This window comes from Oryctolagus cuniculus, chromosome 16, assembly GCF_051225735.1.
Source record: "Oryctolagus cuniculus isolate XC-2025 breed Fujian yellow rabbit chromosome 16, ASM5122573v1, whole genome shotgun sequence".
In the NCBI taxonomy this organism is placed as follows: domain Eukaryota; kingdom Metazoa; phylum Chordata; class Mammalia; order Lagomorpha; family Leporidae; genus Oryctolagus; species Oryctolagus cuniculus.
The window spans coordinates 87428532-87451617 of NC_142882.1; the positions used below are offsets into that span (position 1 = coordinate 87428532).

At 42.3% G+C, this 23086-nt stretch overlaps 1 protein-coding gene across 2 annotated transcripts in view; it reads left to right on the forward strand.

Moving 5' to 3' along the window:
- Window positions 1–23086, forward strand: part of SEMA3A (semaphorin 3A) — a 488303-nt gene that overhangs the window by 332267 nt on the left and 132950 nt on the right. For both annotated transcript variants that reach the window (XM_051853017.3, XM_051853018.3), the window contains exons 5-6: window positions 1282–1344; window positions 18706–18825. In XM_051853017.3, the coding sequence (XP_051708977.3) occupies window positions 1282–1344; window positions 18706–18825 (183 nt within the window). The remainder of the gene's footprint in view (window positions 1–1281; window positions 1345–18705; window positions 18826–23086) is intronic.

Below are 23086 nucleotides of genomic sequence, written 5' to 3' on the forward strand. Positions count from 1 at the left end.
CAGTGCATATAAGCATGATTAATAATCTGTGATTTGGGCACAGTTTAGCTGGAAAGCTGAATATGAACATCAACAAATTTTAACTGTGCTGTGTATTATTGTTGTCTTGCCCCAGACAAAAGTTAATAGTTCGACCTCTTCCATTATAAACTTTCTCTAAGACTGATCACCTGACCTTTCTGTAGCCAATGTGAAGACAGAACTGTAGAAGGGAACCTCCTGCCATCAATTCACCATCCAGGAGTCAGGCTAATGTTAGTCGTGAGGAATGAGACACATTTCCTGCTCTTGAATGTTTTTACGCAACTCGTTTGTAAAATTTACGTGGAACAAGCCAAATGACAGTTTTAATTTTTACACAGACACTTGTGAGAGGGAAAACACATTAAAAAAAAAAAAAGTCCGCAAGTGAAGAGCTTAATGGTCAAAATAAATACATATCCAAGAATTTTTAGGACTTTGTAACTGGGGCAGGGCCCCTAAATGCATTTGTCAAGTCATCGTGTGTTATTTCAATGTGTCCCAAATTCTTGTTTATAAATGTGTTGTAATTTGCTTTCCCACTTCCTAGAGTGAATATCAGATTGCTTGCCCAAGTTTAGCACCATTTATATTGCATCTTCCGGAGGTTCCCAACTGAATGGTAATCAGTCATTCGGAGACTAAAAGCTTCCCCACAGACGTGAATGATTAACTCTTACCATCTCTGCATTCTTCTATTAAATATGACATTTTTCCCTGATATTCAATAGTATTGCTAGAAGAGAAAAATGAATCAAGAAAAACAATAAATTGTTCTGCCCACCAAGATGGAAGCCACTGGTATTGCTCAGGGCATTGGTTCAGTGCTGTCGAAGGAAATGCAGCCCCTGCTTCCAAACCACCATAGCATCTCTTCTCTGTGTTCACCCCAGCACAGGGATGCGATGGCGACAAGTAGGTCTCAGTGAGTCTACGATTAGCCCACAGCCAGAGGGTGATTTTAGAGCTATCTACTTTCTCCTTCAACCTCTCAGCTATATCAGTGTCTTGCCCACCTCTTCTATGCCACAAAAGCTCATCTGTCCTATCAGCTGTATCAGTTTCTTGCCCACCTCTTCTATGCCACAAAAGCTAATGTGTGAGTAGAGAACGCAGGTCTGAAGTCCACACTAGCTGACCTCACCGTGAAGTCTAACGATAGTTGATGGAACTTAAGGCATATGCCCCACCCTCATCCAAAAGTTTGTTGTATCTCTTAGAAAAATTGACATAAAACAATGTTTTTTTGTCTGTCCTTAGATTGCGTGGCCAGTATCTTACACCAGAAGGGATGAATGCAAATGGGCTGGAAAAGACATCCTGGTAAGTATAAATTTGCTAAATTATTTTAGTAATTCCATAAATATTGTATTACTCTGTCATTATTTTTGCTCAGTATTCTACTAAACCTGAAGCTTTACTTACAGCCTTAAGTACTCTCAACAAATAAAACAATGCCATTCAATTCTAGAGGCCTTAATAGTTTTGTATAACAAGAATATCACATTATTCCTCAATAAAGCAACAGTGTGGTCCCTCTAAATAATCTATACAAAATATAATTAATAAAATTCAATTTTAGACATAACAAGGAACTTCCAAAAGTTTGTACAAAATAGAATTAAAAGGTGAGCTTATTTTGGTGTTTTGAAATCCCTGTAGTATTCTCATAGTACACGTTCTCCATGAACTTGACGACCCTCATGCATACTTATATTCAATAACTTCCTTGTGCAGGTTGACTGTTGCGTGCAGATTCCTCCTGAATGGAATGAAGTGTTTGCATTTTCCAGCCATTGTAATCGAATCACTCCTCCTTCCTTCATTCCATTCCTTTTCCTTTCTTTCCTGACTCTCTCCTTCCTTCTTTCCTTCCACTCATCTGTTAATCAATATGGATTGGGAAATGAGGATGGCGCCGGCATTGTCCTGAGCACTGTGGAGCCCGGAGGAGAAAGCAATCCTGAGAATGGCTTGACCACTCTCAAATGGTGGAGGACGTTTTATTTTTTGAAGGAAAGCATCCCTGACACTTGTGTAAGACAATGAAGGAGACTTCATTTAGTGGGGCTCCGTCAGTGAGGTCTGGCACTTGGAGAGATTGGCTCATATCTGAAACAAGACCCTGCAGATGTACAGCCCAGGGCTGGGAGGGGGTCCGCGGATGGAAAATGACCCAGAGGAGGCCTCAGGTGGAAGGGACAACTGCTGAGGACAGGCCAGCCTGGTAGGACACCAGGGTGGGGGACAGGGTCCAAGCAGAGAAGAGGATGAGGGGTTTTTGAAACTGACTGCACAGGACTCTTACTAAAACCCAACTAAGCAGAGACAAGCATGGAAACCCTTAAAATTGGCGTCCCCAGGAGCATAATTAGGAATGGAGCAGGCAAGTGTGGGGATCTTGACTCACAGTATACCTTCCTAGGGTAGAAAACACTTTTCTGGTTTGGGAAAGTAGACCCAAAAAAGTGTTTTCCTAGCACAATTTTATTCTCCCAAAGTCATGCACACATTGGAACTTTTAGGAAAGAATTAATAGAAGGAACAATGAAGTAGGGGTCCAGAGAGTGTGGATTTGGGGTAGATACCACCAGTGAATCCTTACATGTCCTTAACAAGTGCTTGAACTTTCTTTGGAATTATTTTTTTCATTATTATTATTTTGACAGCTGGAGAGACAGAGAAGGAGACAGACAAGCTCCTTAGGGTCCTGGGAACCTGGGACTGCATCCGGGTCTCCCTCATGAGTGGCAGGGGTCCAACTGCTTGAGCCATGTGTTGCCTCTCAGAGTGTGCATTAGCAGGAAGTGGAATCCAGAGTGGAGCTGAGACTCAAACCCAGGCATTCTGAGCCTCACCAAAGGCTGACCCCTCATTGGGCTCTTGTATGCTATCCACTGAATGGAACAATATATATCATACAAATGTGAAAAACAGAAATAATAGATTTTGTGAAGATTATTTGAAAATGTAAAGCCAAAAGGATAACCAAAAAATCTATTAACCTCAAAATGCCATATCTATCATTAATAAATTGTGTGGAAGTTTTCCAGTTGCTGATGACTGAGGATAAATAGAAATGTCTAATCTCACCTGTGTGTAGCTATCCCTTGTAAGAACACGGAATGGCCCATTTTTAGTAAAACCTAAAAGAGGAAGCGACAAAACATAGTTATTCAGAATCTTTTCTGAACCACCCTATGTGGATTACATAACATTTCACAAATATAGTTTTAACAGTAGCTTTATGAGGTGGATATCCCACCCCCTTTTCTTGGTCAAGGAATAAAATGATTCAGAATATTCACTCAAAATATTTTCATTTAAAAATTTGGTGGTGCTGGCTTTGTGGTGAAGTAGATTAAGCCTCTGCTGGCGACACTGGCATGCCACTGGTTCAAGTCCCGGCTACTCTGCTTCCAATCCAGCGGAAGGTGGCCCAAGTGCTTGGGACCCCCTCACCTTTGTAGGAGACCAAGGTGGAGTTCATGGCTCATGACTTTGGCCTGGCCTACTCCTGTCTGTTGTGGTCATTTGGGGGTGTGAACCAGAAGATGGACAATCTCCCTCCTTCTTGGTCTCTCTCGTCTAGCTCTTTCAAATAAAATAAATCTTGTCTTGAAAGTTTCGGCAGTTTCTGGGTACTTTGCTAGATGTTAAGATAAAATTTTTGTGTGCCCAATCACATTTTTGACATATAGATGATTAATAATGGAAATTTGAACAAGTATCTTATAATTTCAAGGCTCATCAAGAATGGTATTCTAATACAGTTAGCTCACAGAATTCTTATAAAGTCAAAAGAAGCACAAATTAAATTGTGACATTACTGTCAGGTAACTATTGATGCTATTAATAATAACAATACCAAGCACTTTTGTTTGGCTGAAATATGATATATGTAATAGCGTTGTGTGGACAATCTTGAAATAAGACACTGTTAATGAATTAGATTGCCCTTTAATGATCATGATCCCTGCAGTATTGCACTATTCTTTTGGTTTGATCTCAGAATTGAAGGTCATAATCATACTTATCTGACAAATTATCTGGATTATTTAGTAAGCACTGAAGCTGAACATATTTGATTGTGTGACTGAATCAGTCCATTCAATCGCTAAGTTATCAGATATCCATGTTTGTGATTTCCAAAATTATCCATGTCAAGGGATTTCCCTCATACTTTATAAACCTCCTCTCCCCCCCTCCCCTCCCCTCTCCTCCCTTCTCTCCTCTCCCCTCCCCTCTCCTCCCTTCTCCTCTCTTCCCCTCTCCTCTCCTCTCCTCTCTTCTTCCCTGCCCTCCCCTCTCCTCTCCTCTCCTCTCCTCTCCTCTCCTCTCCTCTCTCCTCTCTCCTCTCTCCTCTCTCCTCTCTCCTCTCTCCTCTCTCCTCTCTCCTCTCTCCTCTCTCCTCTCTCCTCTCTCCTCTCTCCCCTCTTCCTCCATCTTCCTCCCCCTCTCCCCCATCTCCCTCCCTCTTTCCCTCCCTCTACTTCTTCCCTCTGCCTTCTCTCCCTCTCCTCTCCTCTCCTCTCCTCTCCTCTCCTCTCCTCTCCTCTCCTCTCCTCTCCTCTCCTCTCTCTCAATAGCAAAAACTGAGGGATTCTGCTGTTAGCTCAGAGTCAGTTTGCCCCGCGGTTGCAAAGAACTTGTGCTTCTGCAATGCCCTGTGGCGGCCCAATCCTAGTATCAGAGGCGTTCTCTCAAAGAACAACGACTTTACTGCGTTTTCTACATTTACCGAAATGCGTATGGATTTCTGTGGAACTAGCTGAAAGGAAGTTAGACGTACAGGGTTTACTAAGTCTGATCGGTGTGTACTGAGATTCATAGCATCTTGTAATAAAGATAATTATGTCCCAGATATAGTTTTATTGAGAGATACATTTTTGAAAGTTCAGTGGTATCACATTATTAGCCTATTTTAAAAGCCAACTAATTAAACTTTATAAAATATTTGCACTTTGCTATCCCTTTATATTCTGCATTACATCTATCCAATTGTGAATTTTGAGCGATTTTGACTAAAATGTATTTAATGAAGTGAAAACACAACAGATGTTATACATGAGGAATTTTCACAAAGTTCATGGAAACTTTGTATTTTATGAAGACTTTATAGATTTCAAAAAAATTGCACCAAAATTATCTATTTTTTACACACTTTTTTGAAGCACCCTCATATTTTATTTGAAGAACAAATATTTTGGAAAATAGAAAGAATCTAGCTCAAGGTAACATTGAATATCATACCATGTATCTGATAACCCATTTGTTCCTTTGCTAATGCTTTTCCACTGACCTATTACTGAAGACATATTTCATGCACTGAGAAGTCACTGTATTGAAATTCACTTCACTTAGGCAGCCTTCTTTAAGTACTTCCTCAATTTACATATTTGGTGCATTTAAATGGAATACGTGACATTCACTGGTTATTTTTGGACTTTAATTTTTACAGACCCATTTGTTACCATTTCTTTTTAAATCTGTGATTTTAGAAATAACTATTAGATGACTTCCTGAAATCTGAAATAGTTCTTCCTTGATCAACATAGGAGAACAAACAGAGTTATTATTTTTAACAATAATGTAAATAACTAATTAGAGAGAACAGAAAGATCTGAAGGAAAGAGGTTTTTGTTTTCTTCCTATTCCCACTCAACACCTGAGTTGCAAAGTGACACAGGACAGCTTGGGGGACACCTGCACTGTGAGCTCATTAGCAGTAGTCAGCTCTGACTTCTGGACAGCGACTCCTCTCTGGAACCTGCTGTGCTGCTAGGAACTACAGCAATGGGGCCGGAGTGGTCTCCACAGCCGTCAGGGCTCCAAGGTAGACTCGCAGTCAGAACAGGAACTAACCTGAACGATGACAGAAACATAAAGTGGCCACTTCCCGGAGTGTTCTCCCTGGTCTCTGCAGCCTGGGTTCACCCTTTCTCCACTGGTGCCCCCAAAGTTCCCTCTGGAAACAGAGCAGGTTTTAAGGAACTACCCTGGGGGAGTGCCGTGGTCTCAGCCCTAGCTTTAGATGCCAGGGTGGCACAGGAGACGTGGGGCAAAGGCACCGACTAATTCTGCACACCGTGACACAGGGTGGTGCTCCAGGCAGGGTGGGCTTCGTTGCCAGGGCTGAGACGGCACAATGACAGGAAGTCAGGACACAGCGCTGAGTGCCGTGTCTCTCCGGAGGTGACTGCTCCCTGCCGTTCCATGGAGCTCCTCCCGGCTTCACTCACCCTTGCCACCACCACCAGACATTGAACCATTGGCGGGTATTCTCACAGCTAGAATGCACTTGCAGGTTAAGGTACACACTCTGTGGTTGTGGGAAATGGATTAAAAGAGAAGTTTACTTTAATACAAAAGGTGTGTTTAAGGGGGATGTGTATTATGAAAAAGCTCTGCGTGGAGTCACCCAGGTGTGCGCTGCTTGTGACATTTGTGACAGTAACATTCATCGGCATTTCCTATGTCTGTTGTACCAGTGAGTATACAGGTTATAAAGCGTATCGTGTTAATGTGCTATTCTGTGTTGGTGTTGTAGATTCTGAATAATGTACACTTCTATGGCATTTCTATCATTAGGGGACTGAATGGTGTTAAACTTTTCCATTGCCGTTACTTGAGAGTCCTTATTTGAAAAAAAAAAATACAGAATACACACTGTTGAATAGAGCCTTGAATTAAGCCATAAATGCAATCCAGATATCTATTTTCTGAGTGCTATTACCTTCCTTTCCTCTCATTTCTGATTTTTTGTCCACCGCTCAAAATCCACTTTGCTATTCACAATAACATTTCTATTGATGGATTAACTTCCTTGACCCTGTTTTGCAAATGAAAACTGAATTTGTGCTAAGCTGGTAAAAGAATCTGTTTTGAATCAATAGCTCTCTGAATCTTCTTTGTTTATCCTACTAACCCGTCTCTCTTTCTACTGAGTTTCAATAAAACCAAATGGCAACCGTATGACTGTTAGAAATATTTTGAACATCATTGAAAATCAAACTTTCAACCATCTGAGAACAAAAAAAAAAAATAGCAGATTCTCATAACATTCTTATTCTTGGATCCATTTCAAAGTGCAGCATCACGCACCTGAACTTTGGGACTTTTTTTTTAAATTCATGAGGGACTTCTTTTCATATTTTTGTCCTTAAGTTTTATCCATGTTTAAAGCTAGGATGGAGTGCAGCATGTCCACCACGTTTGTCACAGCTCAGATTGCAGGGTCTCTGCGGCTCTAACTCGCCCAGCAAATGCAGCTGTGAATTGAGGCTACACGTGCATCTTGAACTTCAGTCTGTTCCCACGTGCACATGTATTACCCTGGAATTTCATTTGCTCTTCCAAAAGTCGAAGTTGACATCAAACTTTAGGTGTTTTTTTTTTTTTTAATTTTTAAGCACTTTAAGGCATGATAACCCTTTATTAAGTTGATAGGTAGAATTATGTTGTAATATGGGAGTGTGCAAAAGCCATAAGGTTCCATTAAACCTCAAAATCCTTATGCATGCTTATGGGGAGATAATTTTTCACGATCTCTCTCATTTTAGGAGCAGAGGCACTGAATGCCTTGGTTGCAGGGCAATGTTTAGGGGTGCTCATATTGTTAAAAGCTTTGAAGACAGGGTCTTCTCGTGAACCAAAAGGAAGGTACGTTTACTGCCAAGTGCAGTGGACAGAAAATGTCCCTCAAGGCAGAAAGGCCAGTGTGTTGGTCCTTGGATAAAATAGTTCGCATTCCTCTCCCATGATTCAACTCGCCGTCTGTACAGGTGTCACCTGACCCTCTTCCTCTGCCTAATGCTGACATGCTAATTTTCTGGCTACGAATGCTTAGGAGAGTGCTGAGGTCCTTTAGCTCTGACCCAGGAGCTGCATATCCTCTGCCAGCATCTGTGAAGTCATGAGAGGCTCCCTGTTGTCTGACAAGTGCAGTGAAATCTCAGCCCTTCGGCAGTTCTCGATGATACCGATGACGTTTGCAAACATTCTAGGTGATCTCACAAATGAAAGACTAGGCTCCGTTTATTTCTTTAAAAACCCAACTCTAGGGTGAAACTTGATGGCCCTTCAGTTACACAGAAGGCCAGTCAAAGCCATGTCACGTTCACTGTCCGAGAAATGAGCAGGGATTTTCCTATGCATATGCCTGTGTATGTGTGTTTCTGCTTCAGGGAAAATATCAGGCAAGCAAAATTGATTACAGTTTAAATTCAGTATTGGGGAGTGATAATAACTAACACTGAGAGCTAATTATATACCTAGTATTAATATAAATGTGTTTTTACATTAACTCACGTTGGAAAGATTCATATTTGGTTATAAGTTCAAATTTCTTTGTAAATTAGATGGGCCAGTTTTGTGCATTCAGAAGATAACATGGCAAATGCAACTTTACCATTACATTTATTTTAGAAGCTAGTTTTCTTCATATTTTGAATTAAAATATTTTACTAATAAAGCAAAACAGGATGATTATTATAATGTCTGATTTGTCATGGACCAAATCTAATATTTACAGATTGCATGTTTTAGGTTTTTCAAATGCATTTTTTTATTTAAATGACACGTGAAGCAGGCATTTTATAAAAAAATTTAAGGGGGTTTAGGGAGTTTGAATAGTATTCTTTTTTTATGAGAAATTTCCATTGCATTCTTAAATGGCTGAAATGAAGGTCAAATAGTTGGCACTGGTTAAGGAATGGTGATTTAGGTTTGAGTGGACACCATAATTCATTCAAGCATCAGGGTACATACTTTTAGAGTCCAGTAAGCATTTTGTGCTCTGTAAGGTTCATTAGTTTGATTTGGACAGTTCCCCTCGGGAATGGATTTGGGCTAATGTCTTCTGACTTCATAGTTAGCAAGTTGGTCCAAATCCCACTGACTTGTAGTCTCTGACAGTCATCCCTGGTATTTTGCTTCTTTGCATGCTTGGTTGTCTTCTTAAATGGATTTTTATTCATTTCTGAAGGCACACTAACCATCCTGTCTTAGAGTCATAGATTTAATGTGAACTGTGGGAATATTTCCTTAGATACTCTCTGACTCCAGACAAATATACTATGCTCAACTTTGACTGATGTTTTTAAATTTGATTTAGAGTAGCAATAAAAAATTGTATTCACAGGCCATCATGAAGCTTCTTAAAGTTCTGTTTATATCATGTGATTTTTATATGTATCTACTTACTGCATTTTTAGAGATGGTAAGGAAAATGAGACGCCAACATTACAATGACTCTAAGAACTCAACACTGTTTTCAGAGATGAGTATTAGCTTTGTCTTGGTTTTTATATGTTAAGAGTAGAATGTTCTTAGGACATCTCATTATTACATTCAAATTAGATACTTAATATATTACACTATATTACACTGTCTATATCATTTGTTATATATGATATTAAATTCAGATTACATCTATTCATATGTGTATGTGTATTCCACAAGTATGCAATACTAGAAGACAGAGTTTTAAATATTCTACTTGAATTGATACCAAAATCAATAACTTATTCTGGACTCTCATACATTTTTAAAAGGAAGAAACATTATTTTTCAGAAATAAGTGAAATTATCAACTAATGACTTTGAGTATACGTGTGTTTTTAAGTAGGTCAAATCCACATTCCCCTTATGTATTATAATGAGCTGTTTTATCACAGAAAGATATATCCTTCTGTTAGGGTTTTATCAGAGACCAGAACTTGTATGCGTGGTATGGAAAATATCAGAGTGATATGGAAAAAGGAGCTTATGATAAGGGGCTTAGACTTCATACAATGGTGGAAAGCGGTAAAGGGATTTATGGGAGGCCATTGCCCCGACACAGGTAGTGTCCCTGATGTTACTATTGCTAGCAGACTGGCCTCACAGAAGAAAAGCTGGACATGAAGTGAGAATAGAAACCAACAGGACACACACGCACCCACTGGATCCCACGGAGACAAAGTAGGACCAGTATCTGCCTTTCACTGCCTCTAACTCCAACCTCCTTTTGAGTGAATTTGAGCAGCCTAAAGCTGACCTTTACTATGGAGCTGAGCAAGAATCAACACTAGGTCTCCTTGAAGCTAAGGGATGAGACCTGTGGGAAGACCGAGGAGCTGCAAGCCCAGAGCTGTCCATCAAAAAGCCAGCAGTGCAGAGCAACCTGAGCGTTCTAGCCTACTTGAGCCTCCCAGGTCTCATGCGAATTCCTCTCAAGGCCACCCTCAACTAACCAAAGGAAATTAAGAACCATAGCTCCAGCTATCAAGTTGATACCGTGCAGATCCTCCACAACCACTGAGAAACAACTTCTGTATTTGCTGTTGAGACAATGAATCACAGGAAACAGCACTTTGATAACCAAAGTGCGTGTATTTCATAGTCCTCCACTGGCAGAGGACTGAAATTTCATGAAAATTTTAGTGAATAAAATGCAGTGTCCCATTGTAACAGAAATGGGTACAGATTACTATTCGAGTTCAAGTTTATTATATCCATCCTCTCCCCCCGCCCCCATTTAGCACTATGGATTAATTTCTCTTAACTATTTCCTTAGAAGATTGGACAATTTATAATCACATAGTAGGTAGGATGGTGTAAGAGTTAAGTAGATATGGGAGTGTTCAAACCAATAAAAAGATGACTGGTTATTTTAAGAAAAGATAGTCAGTTAAATAATTAGTGCTAGGCATCATACTAAATCCTTTACATGAATGTATCAATAATCCCACTTTTCATCAAGGATAGTGAAGCTCAGAGACTCTAAGTTACTTTCTCATAGTCACACAGCAACTCTGACTGACTCCACGGGTTAACACGAGTAATTGCCTTCATGCTATATCTCTTTTACCATTAAGACTTCATCCCTTTTACCCTCTATGTTTTTCTTACCTTTTTATAATATCTTTTCAAATACAATAATAAGTAACAAATGGAATAAATAACAACTTCCATAAATATTAATGAATATAAATAAATTATGAAGTTCCAAAATTTAATTATATTCATAAATTATTTCTCCAAGCAAATGTATGTATCTGTGCAGACACAGAAATATAGGCCTATGTGTACATGCATATATATTTAGGAAAATTATTACATATGGATGTTATTGAAGAAATATTAAAAGTATGCCAGAATAAATCAAATTTGTGAAAATTCCTCTTTAATGTATAATTAGCTAACTTGAGACAAAATTATGCCACATGGATGTTTTGTTTGTCCAAAATAAGATTTTAAGTAATAATAAATCTTAATATCTTTTGCCTAAACAGCTCCAATTCTCATGTATACTCCCTCTCTTTGGTGCCAGTACTCATATTAGTTTGCTGGGGTTGCCCCAACAAAGTGACACGGACTGAGTGGCTTTAGCGACAACACTTAATTTCCCACAATTATGGAGGCTGCAGTCCAAGGTCAAGGTCAAGGTGCCAGTGGGGCTGGTGCACTTGGAGGCTCCTCTCCTTGGCTTGCAAATGGTCACTTCCTGTCTCTGCCCTTGTGTCCCTGAGCTTCCAGGCACAGCTGTAAACTTCCTCTTCCTACAGGAACACCAGCCAAACTGAGGAGGGCCCACATTAAAGGCTTCGTCTTAACTTGGCCTCCCCTTTAAAGGCCCTGCCTCCAAAGACAGACCCACTCCAAACTCCCAGGGTTAGGACATCAGAGTAGCAATACGAAGAGGCAGATCTCAACTCAATAACTGTGACTGACAGCTGTGCATTCTAGTTCATCAGACATACAGACACTTGACTTCTTCACACACGTTTTTTAAATCAACAGCACAAGCTTTATTGAGTATGCAAAGCATGGAGAAGCAGGAGCCTAGCGTTGTTCCTTGGGTTGAGCATTTAGCCTAGCGGCTAAGTCACCAGTTAATACCCCCGTGTCCCTTTTCGGAGTACCTCGGCTTGCGACTCGACTCTGGCTCCTAACTCCAGCTCCCTGGGAACCAAGGATGATGGCTTAGGTAGTGATGTCCCCCCACCACAGGGGAGACCCAGAGTGAGCCGTTGACTTGAGCCCAGCCCAGCTCTAGCCATGCGGGCATTTGAGGAGTCAACCAGCAGATGAGAGTTCTGTCTCTGCCTCTGAAATAAAAAAAAAAAAATTATAAATTCTTTCTTTCCTAACATCCTGCTTTTTAAACTTTTACAAAGCAACCGAACATTATAATCTTAAAAAGAGACAGAAGACAAAAAAGAATGAACATGGAGTATCTTGTAAGCACCATTGGACTAAGGCTGATGTGTCACTGTCAGTGTCTCAAATAGTAACCCTCGGTTAGGAGTCTCCGGTTATTAGAACACATGTTAACAGTACATTTGATGCTAGTAACTACATAGCAGCCTTTAGAACTTTGGACAGTCAGGACTCCCACAAAAATTTTTTTTAAAAAATTTTCGACATTAGACAAAGCAGAGTGTAGGTATGAATGAAATCAAGCAGCCCTATAAATTCTGATCATCATTTTTTGTCTCCTTTCTTAAGGCTACATCTCTTATGTCATTAACAATGCAGTTCATCACTCCTATTTAATTCTGTTATGATAAAGGTGTATATGTTAGAATTAAAACATGCCAAGAAATCCTGGCCACAATTAATGAATTAATGAGACTAACTCTTCCTACCTGATGTAAATCAGTGCCTTGTTGTGTTAAAGCATGAGCACTAAGTACTCAGCACCTTGCCTCAGACCAGAAGCCACAAATATCACTGTTGAATCAGTGTACAGATTATCACTACGGAATGGTTTCTCTGGTTTCACAGGAAACATAGTTAAGTTGATTTCATATAACATTTTACAATCATCTTCATTCATTGAAATATCAGATAAAGGAAAATTATACTAGGAACAAATAAGGGACAACAGTCAAATAATGCCAAGAGATGGAACAAATGTGACAGTTAATTAGATTGACAGGAGAAAACAGGGTCCTGGATAGAGGGTGATAAACTTCTCAGGTCCACGTGGAATTTCAACGTGGAATTTCTTAGATCTCCCTTTTCTAATATCATGCTCTACAGCGCTTATGTGTATAATCATTTTGACTGAGTGTGAAGGTTAAAAGTCATTTGAAAGGAAAATGTTTATAGAATCTTAAGTAATATTTCTAGAACTTCAAAACAAACAGTCAACCCAGAGGGGGAAAACAGTCAAACTGAGCACTTAACTGAAAGAGCATTAAGTAAGATGATTTAGGGGCCGTCTACAGAGAGTCCTCATCCAGTTTGTCACATTGTTCAGACTTCTCTAAAATTTATTTTTCGAATATCACAGACCTAATGAGGATATAGTTCAATTAATGTGAATATGCTTACATAGTTTAATAACTACAAAATAACACTTAACCTGAGTCTGTGTAGTTGTTTTTTTAATCTCTTTCTTTTACAAAAAGTATTAAGATGAAAAGGTGGGTTGGTTTTATGATGCCATCATTCTTCATCATAGTAAAGGTAAAACATTTCCCAAACTGGACAGAACAGCCCACTCACCATTTTAAAGGGTGAGTGTTAAAAACAGTTCAAGTCACACATCCAAGCTGACATTTGCATGTTAGTTGCAAAGTAGGCACCCCTCTCGGACAGAAGGATTTGCCATATCCTGCAGTGAATGCTGAAGTATCAGGAGGACACGATTTTGGGTGATCAGATCACAGCTGCCCAGCAGAACATCAGAAGGGAACAAGACAAAACATTATTGCCAGATAAGTATGGAACAACTTAAATACAGAGGAGGAGGGGTGACGTGAGTGACAGGAACAATCTCACGGATTACAGCTTTGGCACGGAGAGGAGTGTTCATCCAGCTTGCCAAATAAATGGACCAGAGAAAAGAAACTCAACAGATTAACTTCAGGAATTAAGCTTATTAGTGGATTTTCATGCAGAAATGAACCCACCCATCACGGATGGAAATGGCTCCCTTGGCTTTCCCGGCTGCCAGACTATACATTAAAGTCTTTCTGCATAACTGCTGATGAGAGAGGCAGAGGCCATTTCTTTTTCTTTCAGGATGAATCTTTTCGGACCTGAGGCAGCACAGTGCTAGAGCCATTCCCTTGGCTTTATATTTGCCGGGACAAGTTGTTTGAGTTCATCTGGAGCTGAACAGATTTGAGTAAGATAGTGTGCATGTTCACAGCCTCCTCTACTTTTCTTATTTACAGTAAAATTTCGCTGTTCCTTTTATAAGTTGAGAGCATGCGAGTAGGTAATTGGAGCTGGAGGTAGATTACATTCTTCTGTAGGAAGCATAATCATCGGAAGTTAGTTAACAACACCTCAGTTCTGTTTTAATTTTCATGCACGGAGCAGTTGTTTTGACAGATGGATGGACTTTATTTTTATAACCGTCCAGGAAAAGTCTGTGCCACACAGTCTAATCAGTGCTACGTATCTGCAATGTTTGTTTTTGAATCATTGTGCCTTGGGCTCCTCTATCTTTTTTTTGGGGTGGGGGCGGGGAGCAGGGGTGGCAAGGGGAGAGACATCCTCTTTAAATTTATTTTTCCAGGCTAATATCTTCCTGCATAATTCTTCTATCCATTTGACCTGAAAAGACTAGGACCACTGCAGAGAGTAAGAGCAAATGGTCTGTCACCCAGGCAGAGGAATGATTGCTGCTCAGGTGTGGCCTTGGGCTTCACTGCCTTCGCTTTTATTTCCACAATTATCATTCCTCATGCCGGTGATCTGCAGCAGATCTGAGTGAAGGGAGAGGTCAGCCTGGTGGCCTGACCCTCGGGAAGCCAACTTGTTGCTAAGCTCATCTGTGTGCATCAACTGAAATTCCAAAAAGGATCAAGGTTGGAAAAATGAATTCATTTGGAACTGATTACACTGTCTTTATGACTCTGTAAATCCGCCGGTGCTGAGCCGAGCAGGGCGGTAGTTGAATGCCAAAAAGTACATTACATTCCGCGTTTTCAGAATCGCCATGGTTCAAGGGAAGGTCAGAAACACTCTTCCTCTGTCTCCCCAGAGCAGAAATGTGTCAAGTGTGTTTCCTTTTCTCTGCCACGCTTCCTTCTTTTTTCAGGGGAATGTCCAATCTGCTTCCAAATAAAATGAATATCCTGTTTTGGAACACTCCAAAAACCTTGGCAGCATCAAGCTAGCGAGTGCAGGCAAATGAATGACAGGATTGATATTCTTTCAAGTAGGCTTTCTGTGAACAACAGATCCTCACTCACATGGCTCTTTCACGTTCTTGGTTCTTGGGTCTTCTCCATCCGGGCCTTTTCATTAGCTTCCCTCCTGCATTGTGGCTGATTCTCCTCTCAGCTATTTTTAACCAATTTTGAAAGGATTCCTTCCATTCCTTGGTCTCCCTTTAAGCATCATTTTACCCTTGAAGCCCAAGAAATTTCTCTGCATTCAATCTGCATCAACCTTCACTGTCTCAGTACTACTACCTCGCCCCAGGCATGCAACAATGCAACCTGCAGAGCAGCGGGAGAGGTCGGGGCAGGGAAGTGAGGGGAATCATCTCGGGCCCCAGGCCAGGGTGGGCAGGCTGCTCTGCCCCACAGAGAGACTCCATTATCAGCCTTCTCAGCAGAACCCTCGCCAGCTTTCACAGCTATGGGCCTGTGATTTTGTTCCAGCAGCTCTGTAGCAGACCGGTTGTCTTGCTGCCATGGGTCTTCTTGAACAGCGGAACAGAGGACAAATTAAAATTATGTTGGGCGTGGCCTGAGCCCACAGCTCTCAAAACCTGCAGAGCTTTTCAGGCGTCATTTGTAACCTGCCAGCTTCCTGGGGGAACAGACCGAGTCGCTGATAAATGGCTGATCGAGGATCCCAGCTATAGGGGACGAAGTGCCCCCCAAATCTGTGATACCCAGGTCCTCAGAGTTGTGGTGGTGACGTGAACCTTCGTTTGTGCTCACAGTTTTCCATGCACGTAATGTAGTTCCTTCCTCGCTCGTTGTGGAGAGCTAAAATCGACTCCCACCTCTCTAGGAATCGCCTCGGTGTTTCTGGTGGGCCTGTGCATGTCTTTAAAAGCATGGCAGGCAAGCCAGAGTCCTGTTCTTTTCTGAAATGAACAAGCCATCCATCTGCGTCTGCCACGATTATTTATCAGAATCTCCGTGTGCTTACCAATATATACCCAGCCAATTTCTTGGTCTCAACATATGGTGCTGGAACTGGTTATTTATAATCTCGAATACTATAATATTGAGCCCACAATCGAGGATGATGGTCTTTGTGTAAAAGCAGAATATGCGGCCACCTACATGTTTCAAAGTAAACATTTTCCTGAAAATGACTTCTCCGCAAACGGCTGAATTTTTTAGAGTACAAATGCGTCCTTTGGGTAAGGCTCATGACGCCTCATCTGTAAATGGGTTTTTCAGATGCTTCCCTCGCCACAGCCTCCTTCCTCTGCCCAAGCATGTGTGCCCCATCCTCCTGGGGAGGAGGGGAAACCACTGGAGTTCGAAGAGTTTGCTGCCAAGAGGAGTGGAAGTTAAGGTTCCTCTGTCTCACACTTGTACCTGGGACGTGTGCCCTGTTGGAAGCAAAGCGTGAATGCGATGCGTCCACCCTTTTTTTCAGCCACCAACCGTTTTCTCCAAGCCACTCACAAAATCAGTTGATTTCAGAGCATCGTTTTACGTGCTAAAAGATGTGGGATCTATGTGGTTAAACAGTGGAAGACATTGTGTGTGTATGTCAGTGGACCCCAAGTGTCTCAGCATATGTAAAGAAAGCGTGAGAAGTCCTAACGTGGGCCTTTAGTGTATTGCTTCAAGGAGGCTACATCTGTCGGACAACATCCCAGACAACAGCAGATTTCACCCTGGGAAGGTCAGGAATGCTGGACAGTATCATTTCCATTTCGCTGTCGATTGTTGTGCTGACGCTTGGTGGCTCGCTCTTCATTTCACCTGGGCCAAGTTCAGAATGGGAATGCCAGACGGCAGCGTACTCAGATGACTGCAGTGCTCCGGTGCCGAAGCCCTGCTGACCACCTGAGTGCACGCACTCTGGGCCTCCACTGAGAAGGCACAGGGCGTAGTCACAGGGCGTGGCGCATGGCTGGGAGGGCAGCACACTTGGAGGAGCCGAGACCACCACTGCTTGGTTCTGTTTGCTAACCTTACTTGCAGTAAAGTCTGCTTCACATCTGTCTCTCCATTTGTAGCTACTATACACTTGGTTCTTAAATCCAAATATTTATAGACAAAAAAAAATAAATTCAAAAAGATAAGGAACGTGGGACAGGCATTTGCTGCAGCGAAGTTGCTGCTTGGAACGTTCACATGCCTTATCCACGGGGTCAGATCTCAGCCTCCCATCCAGCGTCCTGCTAACGCTCACCCTGGGAGACAGCAGGTGATCACTCAAGTAGTCAAGTCTCTGCCTCCGCTGGAAAGCCCAGTGGAGTGCTGGGTTCAGTGGAGTGCTGGGTTCATGGCTTCAGTTCAGCCTGGTCCTACTTTGGCCGTCACAGACATTTGAGGAGTGAACCAGCAGGTGGAAGACCCCCTCTCTCTGTCTCTCTTTCAAATAAAATGAAAATCATTTTTTAAATTAAAAGAAAATATACAAAGCATTTTGTGCAGTTTTTATTATTTAGCATATGAATACTCAGATATGTTCAAAGTGAGCTACTAATGATGCTTAAAGTTCATGTCTAACTGTGGCAAAAAAAAAAAAAAAAGACCTAAATGAAAGATTTCGGTGAGTGAGATCCTGGTGGAAAGAACGGGCCATCAAAGAAGGAGGTACCTTTCTCTGAAGGGAGGAGAGAACCTCCACTTTGATTATGGCCTTGTCTAAATAAGGTCGGAGTTTGTGAACTCAAGAGGCTTCCATAGCCTTAGCAGCTCATGTCAAGAGCCTTGGATGATTACTGATGTCATAAATAAGAGTGTCAGTTGTTAAATCAACAACAGGAGTCACTGTGCACCTGCTATCTATATAAGACTTCTGTGTTATACTTTGAGAATTAATGGTAAAACTAGTCTTCGAACAGTACTTTATACTTTGTATGTCTGTGTGGGTGCAAACTGTTGAAATTTTTATTTAGTATAGAGTTGATCTTGTGTATATAACAATAATTAAAAATGAATCTTAATGAAGAATGGGATGGGAGAGAGAGTAGGAGATCGGATGGTTTGTGGGTGGGAGGGTGGTTACGGAGGGAAGAACTGCTATAATCCAAAAGTTGTACTTTCAAAATTTATACTAATTAAATAAAAGTTTTCTATAAAAATAAAGTTCATGTCTAAATAGAATTCTACCTTACCTCTTGTTGGTTTTTCTAAAATTGAAAGCTAATTTTTGTAAGGACACTTTCGCCATTTTCTTGTTTAGTCAGTTCATTGATGAATCAAATAATTTGCTCTTCTCATTTCCTGAAAAAACTCATCTGTGCTTAGTGGTTGTCAAGAACTCTCATTCTATATTTGGATCAATAAATTAGGTACAATTTTAATGAGAGTTATGGAAGGGCTTATTGCCCCCCCCCAAAAAAATAACAGAATAAGAAATTCGGTATTTTTTTGCAGGTGATAATCTGAACAAAGCAACAGAACAAACAACACACCCTAAAGTGTCCTGGAAGGAGTGAGAAAGGGGAGAACCTGCTCAAGCCTGCCCAGGACCCCGGAGGGGCCTCGGTGGTGCTGGCTGCTGGAGCTCACGGGTCTTGCTTTTGTCTTGCAGAGAGAGTGTGCCAACTTCATCAAGGTGCTCAAGGTTTACAATCAGACGCACTTGTACGCCTGCGGAACGGGGGCTTTCCACCCAATTTGCACCTACGTTGGAATTGGACATCATCCTGAGGTAAAGCCGCTCTGAAACACGGCGTCTGCCCAGGGCCCCCTCGCTGTTCCAGTGCAGACGCTGTGATTAATCAGAATCTGTGAAGGCAGGGAGAATGAGTCCCGCAGCCTGCAGTCACTGCGGACCAGGAGAAGGAAGGCAGCGGACGGGTGCTGTGTGTTTTCGCCTTGGGTGTCGGAGCCTGGTCCCTGGTGCGTGAGCAGCAGACGCCAGCGAGGCTGACTGGGGCGTGCTGGCGCCTGGGCTCGCGTGCCGCCAGCTTCCCCTCAGCCAGAAGTGTCTGCCGCCCAGCCCAGTGGTTTTCCTCTGCTGGGGATTAGGGCGGGACGCAGTCCCATGTGGGCAGGGGGCCGATGGCACGTTTGACGGGAATTAGTTGCATTTGTGTTCTGGCTCAGCCAAGCTTTGATTTTATATTTGTCATTATTTTGATGGCATGGAGAAGGAAGAAAACAAAAACATGTTTCTTTGATTTGCCTAGTCTTTCTAAAAGCTGTTTTAGGAAATCACAGTTAGATAAACTTAATTAGAAATTGGAGGGAAAGTTGCTTCTGTTCAATGCAGCTGGGTGAGTTGGGTTTATCAATAACCTTCCGTTGTAGGCTTTTGATAGCTTTTGGCACAAAATCCTAAGGGGAATGAAGGTGTCCATGTGATGAGAACATCATTTGTGGCAGTTTTCTTCCAAAATGGGATTCAGAAATACTAAAAAAAAATCAAAGACTTGTTCCAGGAAGAATTCGGGAATCCGAAAGATACAATTTTCCTGTTGCTTCTTTATACCTTAAACTCTAGACCCTCTCAATTTGTAAGATACCCTAAAACAATATAAACGCATTATTCTGATACAAAAGACAGAAGCAGAAGCAGTCTGTGTTGTACCTTCTTTGTCTAGGAAGGCACCTTCGAGACCATGTGGCTGCCAGAGTACGCGTGTGCTTTTCTTCCCTGATGAGCCGAGGGGTTAAAACGCTTTCCCCAGAAATCGCCAGTGAGGGCCGTTGACCCTCATCAGCCTGTTCTCCACGTTCTTCCTCCCATTCTGTCTCTCCTGGCATAGCCACGAGGTTGAGGCAGAAAGTGACCAAGAAAATGGAGTCCTACTTAAGCTGCCGGCGTCATGCTGCCGAAATTAGGCGTCGTTTCTCGCACCTGGTCCTGGTGATGTTCTCTACTTACTTTGTCACCCTCTGTTTCTCTCACTCCCGCTGTCCTGTGCCGAAACCTGGGGCCACTTCCGTGTGTCCTGGGGGTAGCTCCAGAGAACTTTCTCCACATTGTGTTGCACCTTTTATATCTTCCAGGAATCGGCAGTGCCTGATGGGTGATGGATCAGGTACACAGAGCTCTTAGCACAGAGCTGTGGGAGACAGGTCTTGCTTTGCAACATAATAACGTAATAGCTGTGGAACAATTCCTTAACCCCTCTGAGACTCTGTCTTATACTGTGCAAAACTGACAAAACCTTTTATACTCTCAGTGTCAGCTAGTTTTGAAATTATTATTATTGTTAATTTGAGAGATGGAGAGAGAGAAACTCCCATCCACAGGCTCACTCCCAAATGCCCACCATGGCTGGGGCTCAGCCAAAAAGTCAAAGCCAGGAACCAGGAGCTCAGTCGGGGTCTTCCACAGGGGTGCCAGGCACCCAAGGACTTGAGCAATCAGCGCTGCCTCCCAGGGTACATTAGCAGGAAGTGGGACCCCAGAGCAGAGCCAGGGCTCTAACCCGGGCGCACCACGGTGCGTTCCGAGATGGACTGCAGGCATCCCAAGTGGTGCCTTAACACCTAGGCCAAGCCCACTTCACCACGTCCAACTGTTTTAGAGATTGGCTTAATTACAGTTACTTCGCTGTCATCCACCCCTCCAAGCAGGGTGTGAGTTCTGATCCCATCATTGTGGAAAACGCACCCTCTGGCCCCAGACGGCAGCATGGATTCCTTCTATCTGCTTGAACCACAGCAAGCTGTTTGCTCTACAACAGGATTCTCACCCAGGAAGCAAACGCTCGCAACTTCATGTGGTTGCGGGGAGAGTTAAACCTTGCGGGGAGAGCTAGTAGGTGCCTTCGGAAAGGGGGTCAGTGCCTATGTTGAAACTGAAATTCTGTACCAAGCAAATGTCCATCTCTTTAAATGTGAAATGGGAATCTGTGTCTCTGGCTGAAGCTTTCTTGGTCGTCGCTGTCACCTGGCCTCCTAGACGTTCTCCGCCAGAGTCCGTGCGAGCCGGCACGGGGCTCCCCTGCTCGCGGGTGATGCTGCACGTAAGCTCTGCCTTTTGAAAATCTCAGGCTTACGTAAACCCAGCTACTTCAATTAAGGGCCAAATGTGGTTCCTGGAATTCTATCATTTTCTCCTAAATATTGATTTTCTTTTTCCTTTCTGAAGGTGCTATTTGATTGAACTCCTTCCCAACACATCAGCTCCTCACAGCTGCCCTGTGTGTGGGCAGCCAGGGGAATAAGGAGCCACCGGTCCTGGAGCCAGGCCATGTGCCCAGGAGCCGCTCCACTGAAATGATAAATAAATAAAGCTGCCCACCCACCCCACGCCCGTTTAAGGGGAGCACTGGGTGCGAGCATTTCCCTGGGACTCCACCCTCGGAGTCTTTGAGAGAGGTGTGAGCTTCAGAAGCCGAGTGGTTTTGATTTCAGTGAACACTATAGATCGGGAAATACTGTCCCGGGCTCCTCGGGAGGTCAGAAGGAAGACTGTGTGATTACCCAGGGAATTTAAAGCAGTCTAGACAGTCAGTCGAGGATCTTCTGGAAAAGGTATTATCCAGCCAGCTCGTCTAGACTGCATCCAATTCAATTTCCAATGCCTAAGCTGCCTTAAGAGGGAATCTGTTTAAATTGATCTATGCGGGTTCTTAGAACATTACCGTCAGATTTAAACAGCTAGGCTGTGTGAGGAGTTGAGAAAAAGAAACAGTGAAGGAAGGCAGGATTGGGAGGGTAAGAAACACAGCTGCAGTCAGGGCAAAAGCTAGACGTGTTGGTGAGGGGTCCTCAGCTCTCGGGACATTTGCCTGTGACAACCCCTACCCACGAGTGTGACTGTTCAGATAAAGGACACGCTTTTCTCCTGAATGCTGATTTACAAGTTCCATGTATATTTTGCTGTTCTCTGTCCCCCACTGCACAAAATAATGCAACATGCTCTTCTGTTTAAAATTCTGCCTTGTCTGTACATATAACAAGTAGTTGCATCATAGGAAAAAAAGACATTTCGCCTTTTGCACTTAATCAAGACGTCCCTGTACATTTTCACATTCAGTGTTTTCCTCTGCAGTGATGTTCCTTTAAAATAACTCACTGTCTCCCATGAGTTCCAAGGCTTTTTTTTTTTTTTTTGAATCCCATTGGCAGGAAATGACATGATGCCACAGAAGTGGACACATCACTTTTGCAGCAAGTGAAAGCTCTCTTCATCATTTAATAGCTTCAGATCTTTCAGGAGAAAATTAGCAGCTCCTTTTAAGGAATGACACAACTGTTTGCAAAATAACGCCCGCCCGGTGTAGCCTTCTGGTTATGAAAATAGACCTCCTTTAACTCCCCTGCATTTCCATAGCAATATTTACACTCCATAAGTGTATTCCAAAATCCACTCTGGCTGAATAGTGAATGCCTTCTGACCACACACAGCATGGCATTGATTGCTGTATTAAACAGATTTTCTGTTTCCTCTGGTACCTTTGGGAATTGGTAGACATATTAATTAACTCCAGTTCTGTATGATGCATGTCAATCAATTCTTGGGTATCTGCCAATACAGCTTGACATTGTAACCGACTGCCAGTGAGGTCACATACCTCATACACATGTGTGTTTATCATAAAACACGCGCAGAGTTCACGGCAGGATGATTCGGAGCTGGGGCACAGATGAGTCTGGAGTTTAAGCTCCCAATCACATATGTGCCATTCAAATGCAAAGAGTAAGTCATCCCTGAGAGGCAGACTACCCCCAAATGGCTTATAGTAAATGGTATTTTCCCTTCAAATTTACATCTGTTAATAAAAGGAAAAGTATGAAATTAGAAGGAGGACAGCTTTTCAAGGAAGTCTCTGGATGCTTCTCTAAGTCCAAACAGGCCTCTTCTGTACACTGTCAGGAAATCTAAAGAAAGATGGACCCAGATGAGACCTAGGAAGAATTAGCTCTATAAATACTTTTGTAATGTCGTGATCTCAACTTAGCATAGAACCAAAGGGCATTAATGGCTATCTCTAAGGTCATTTCTACAATGA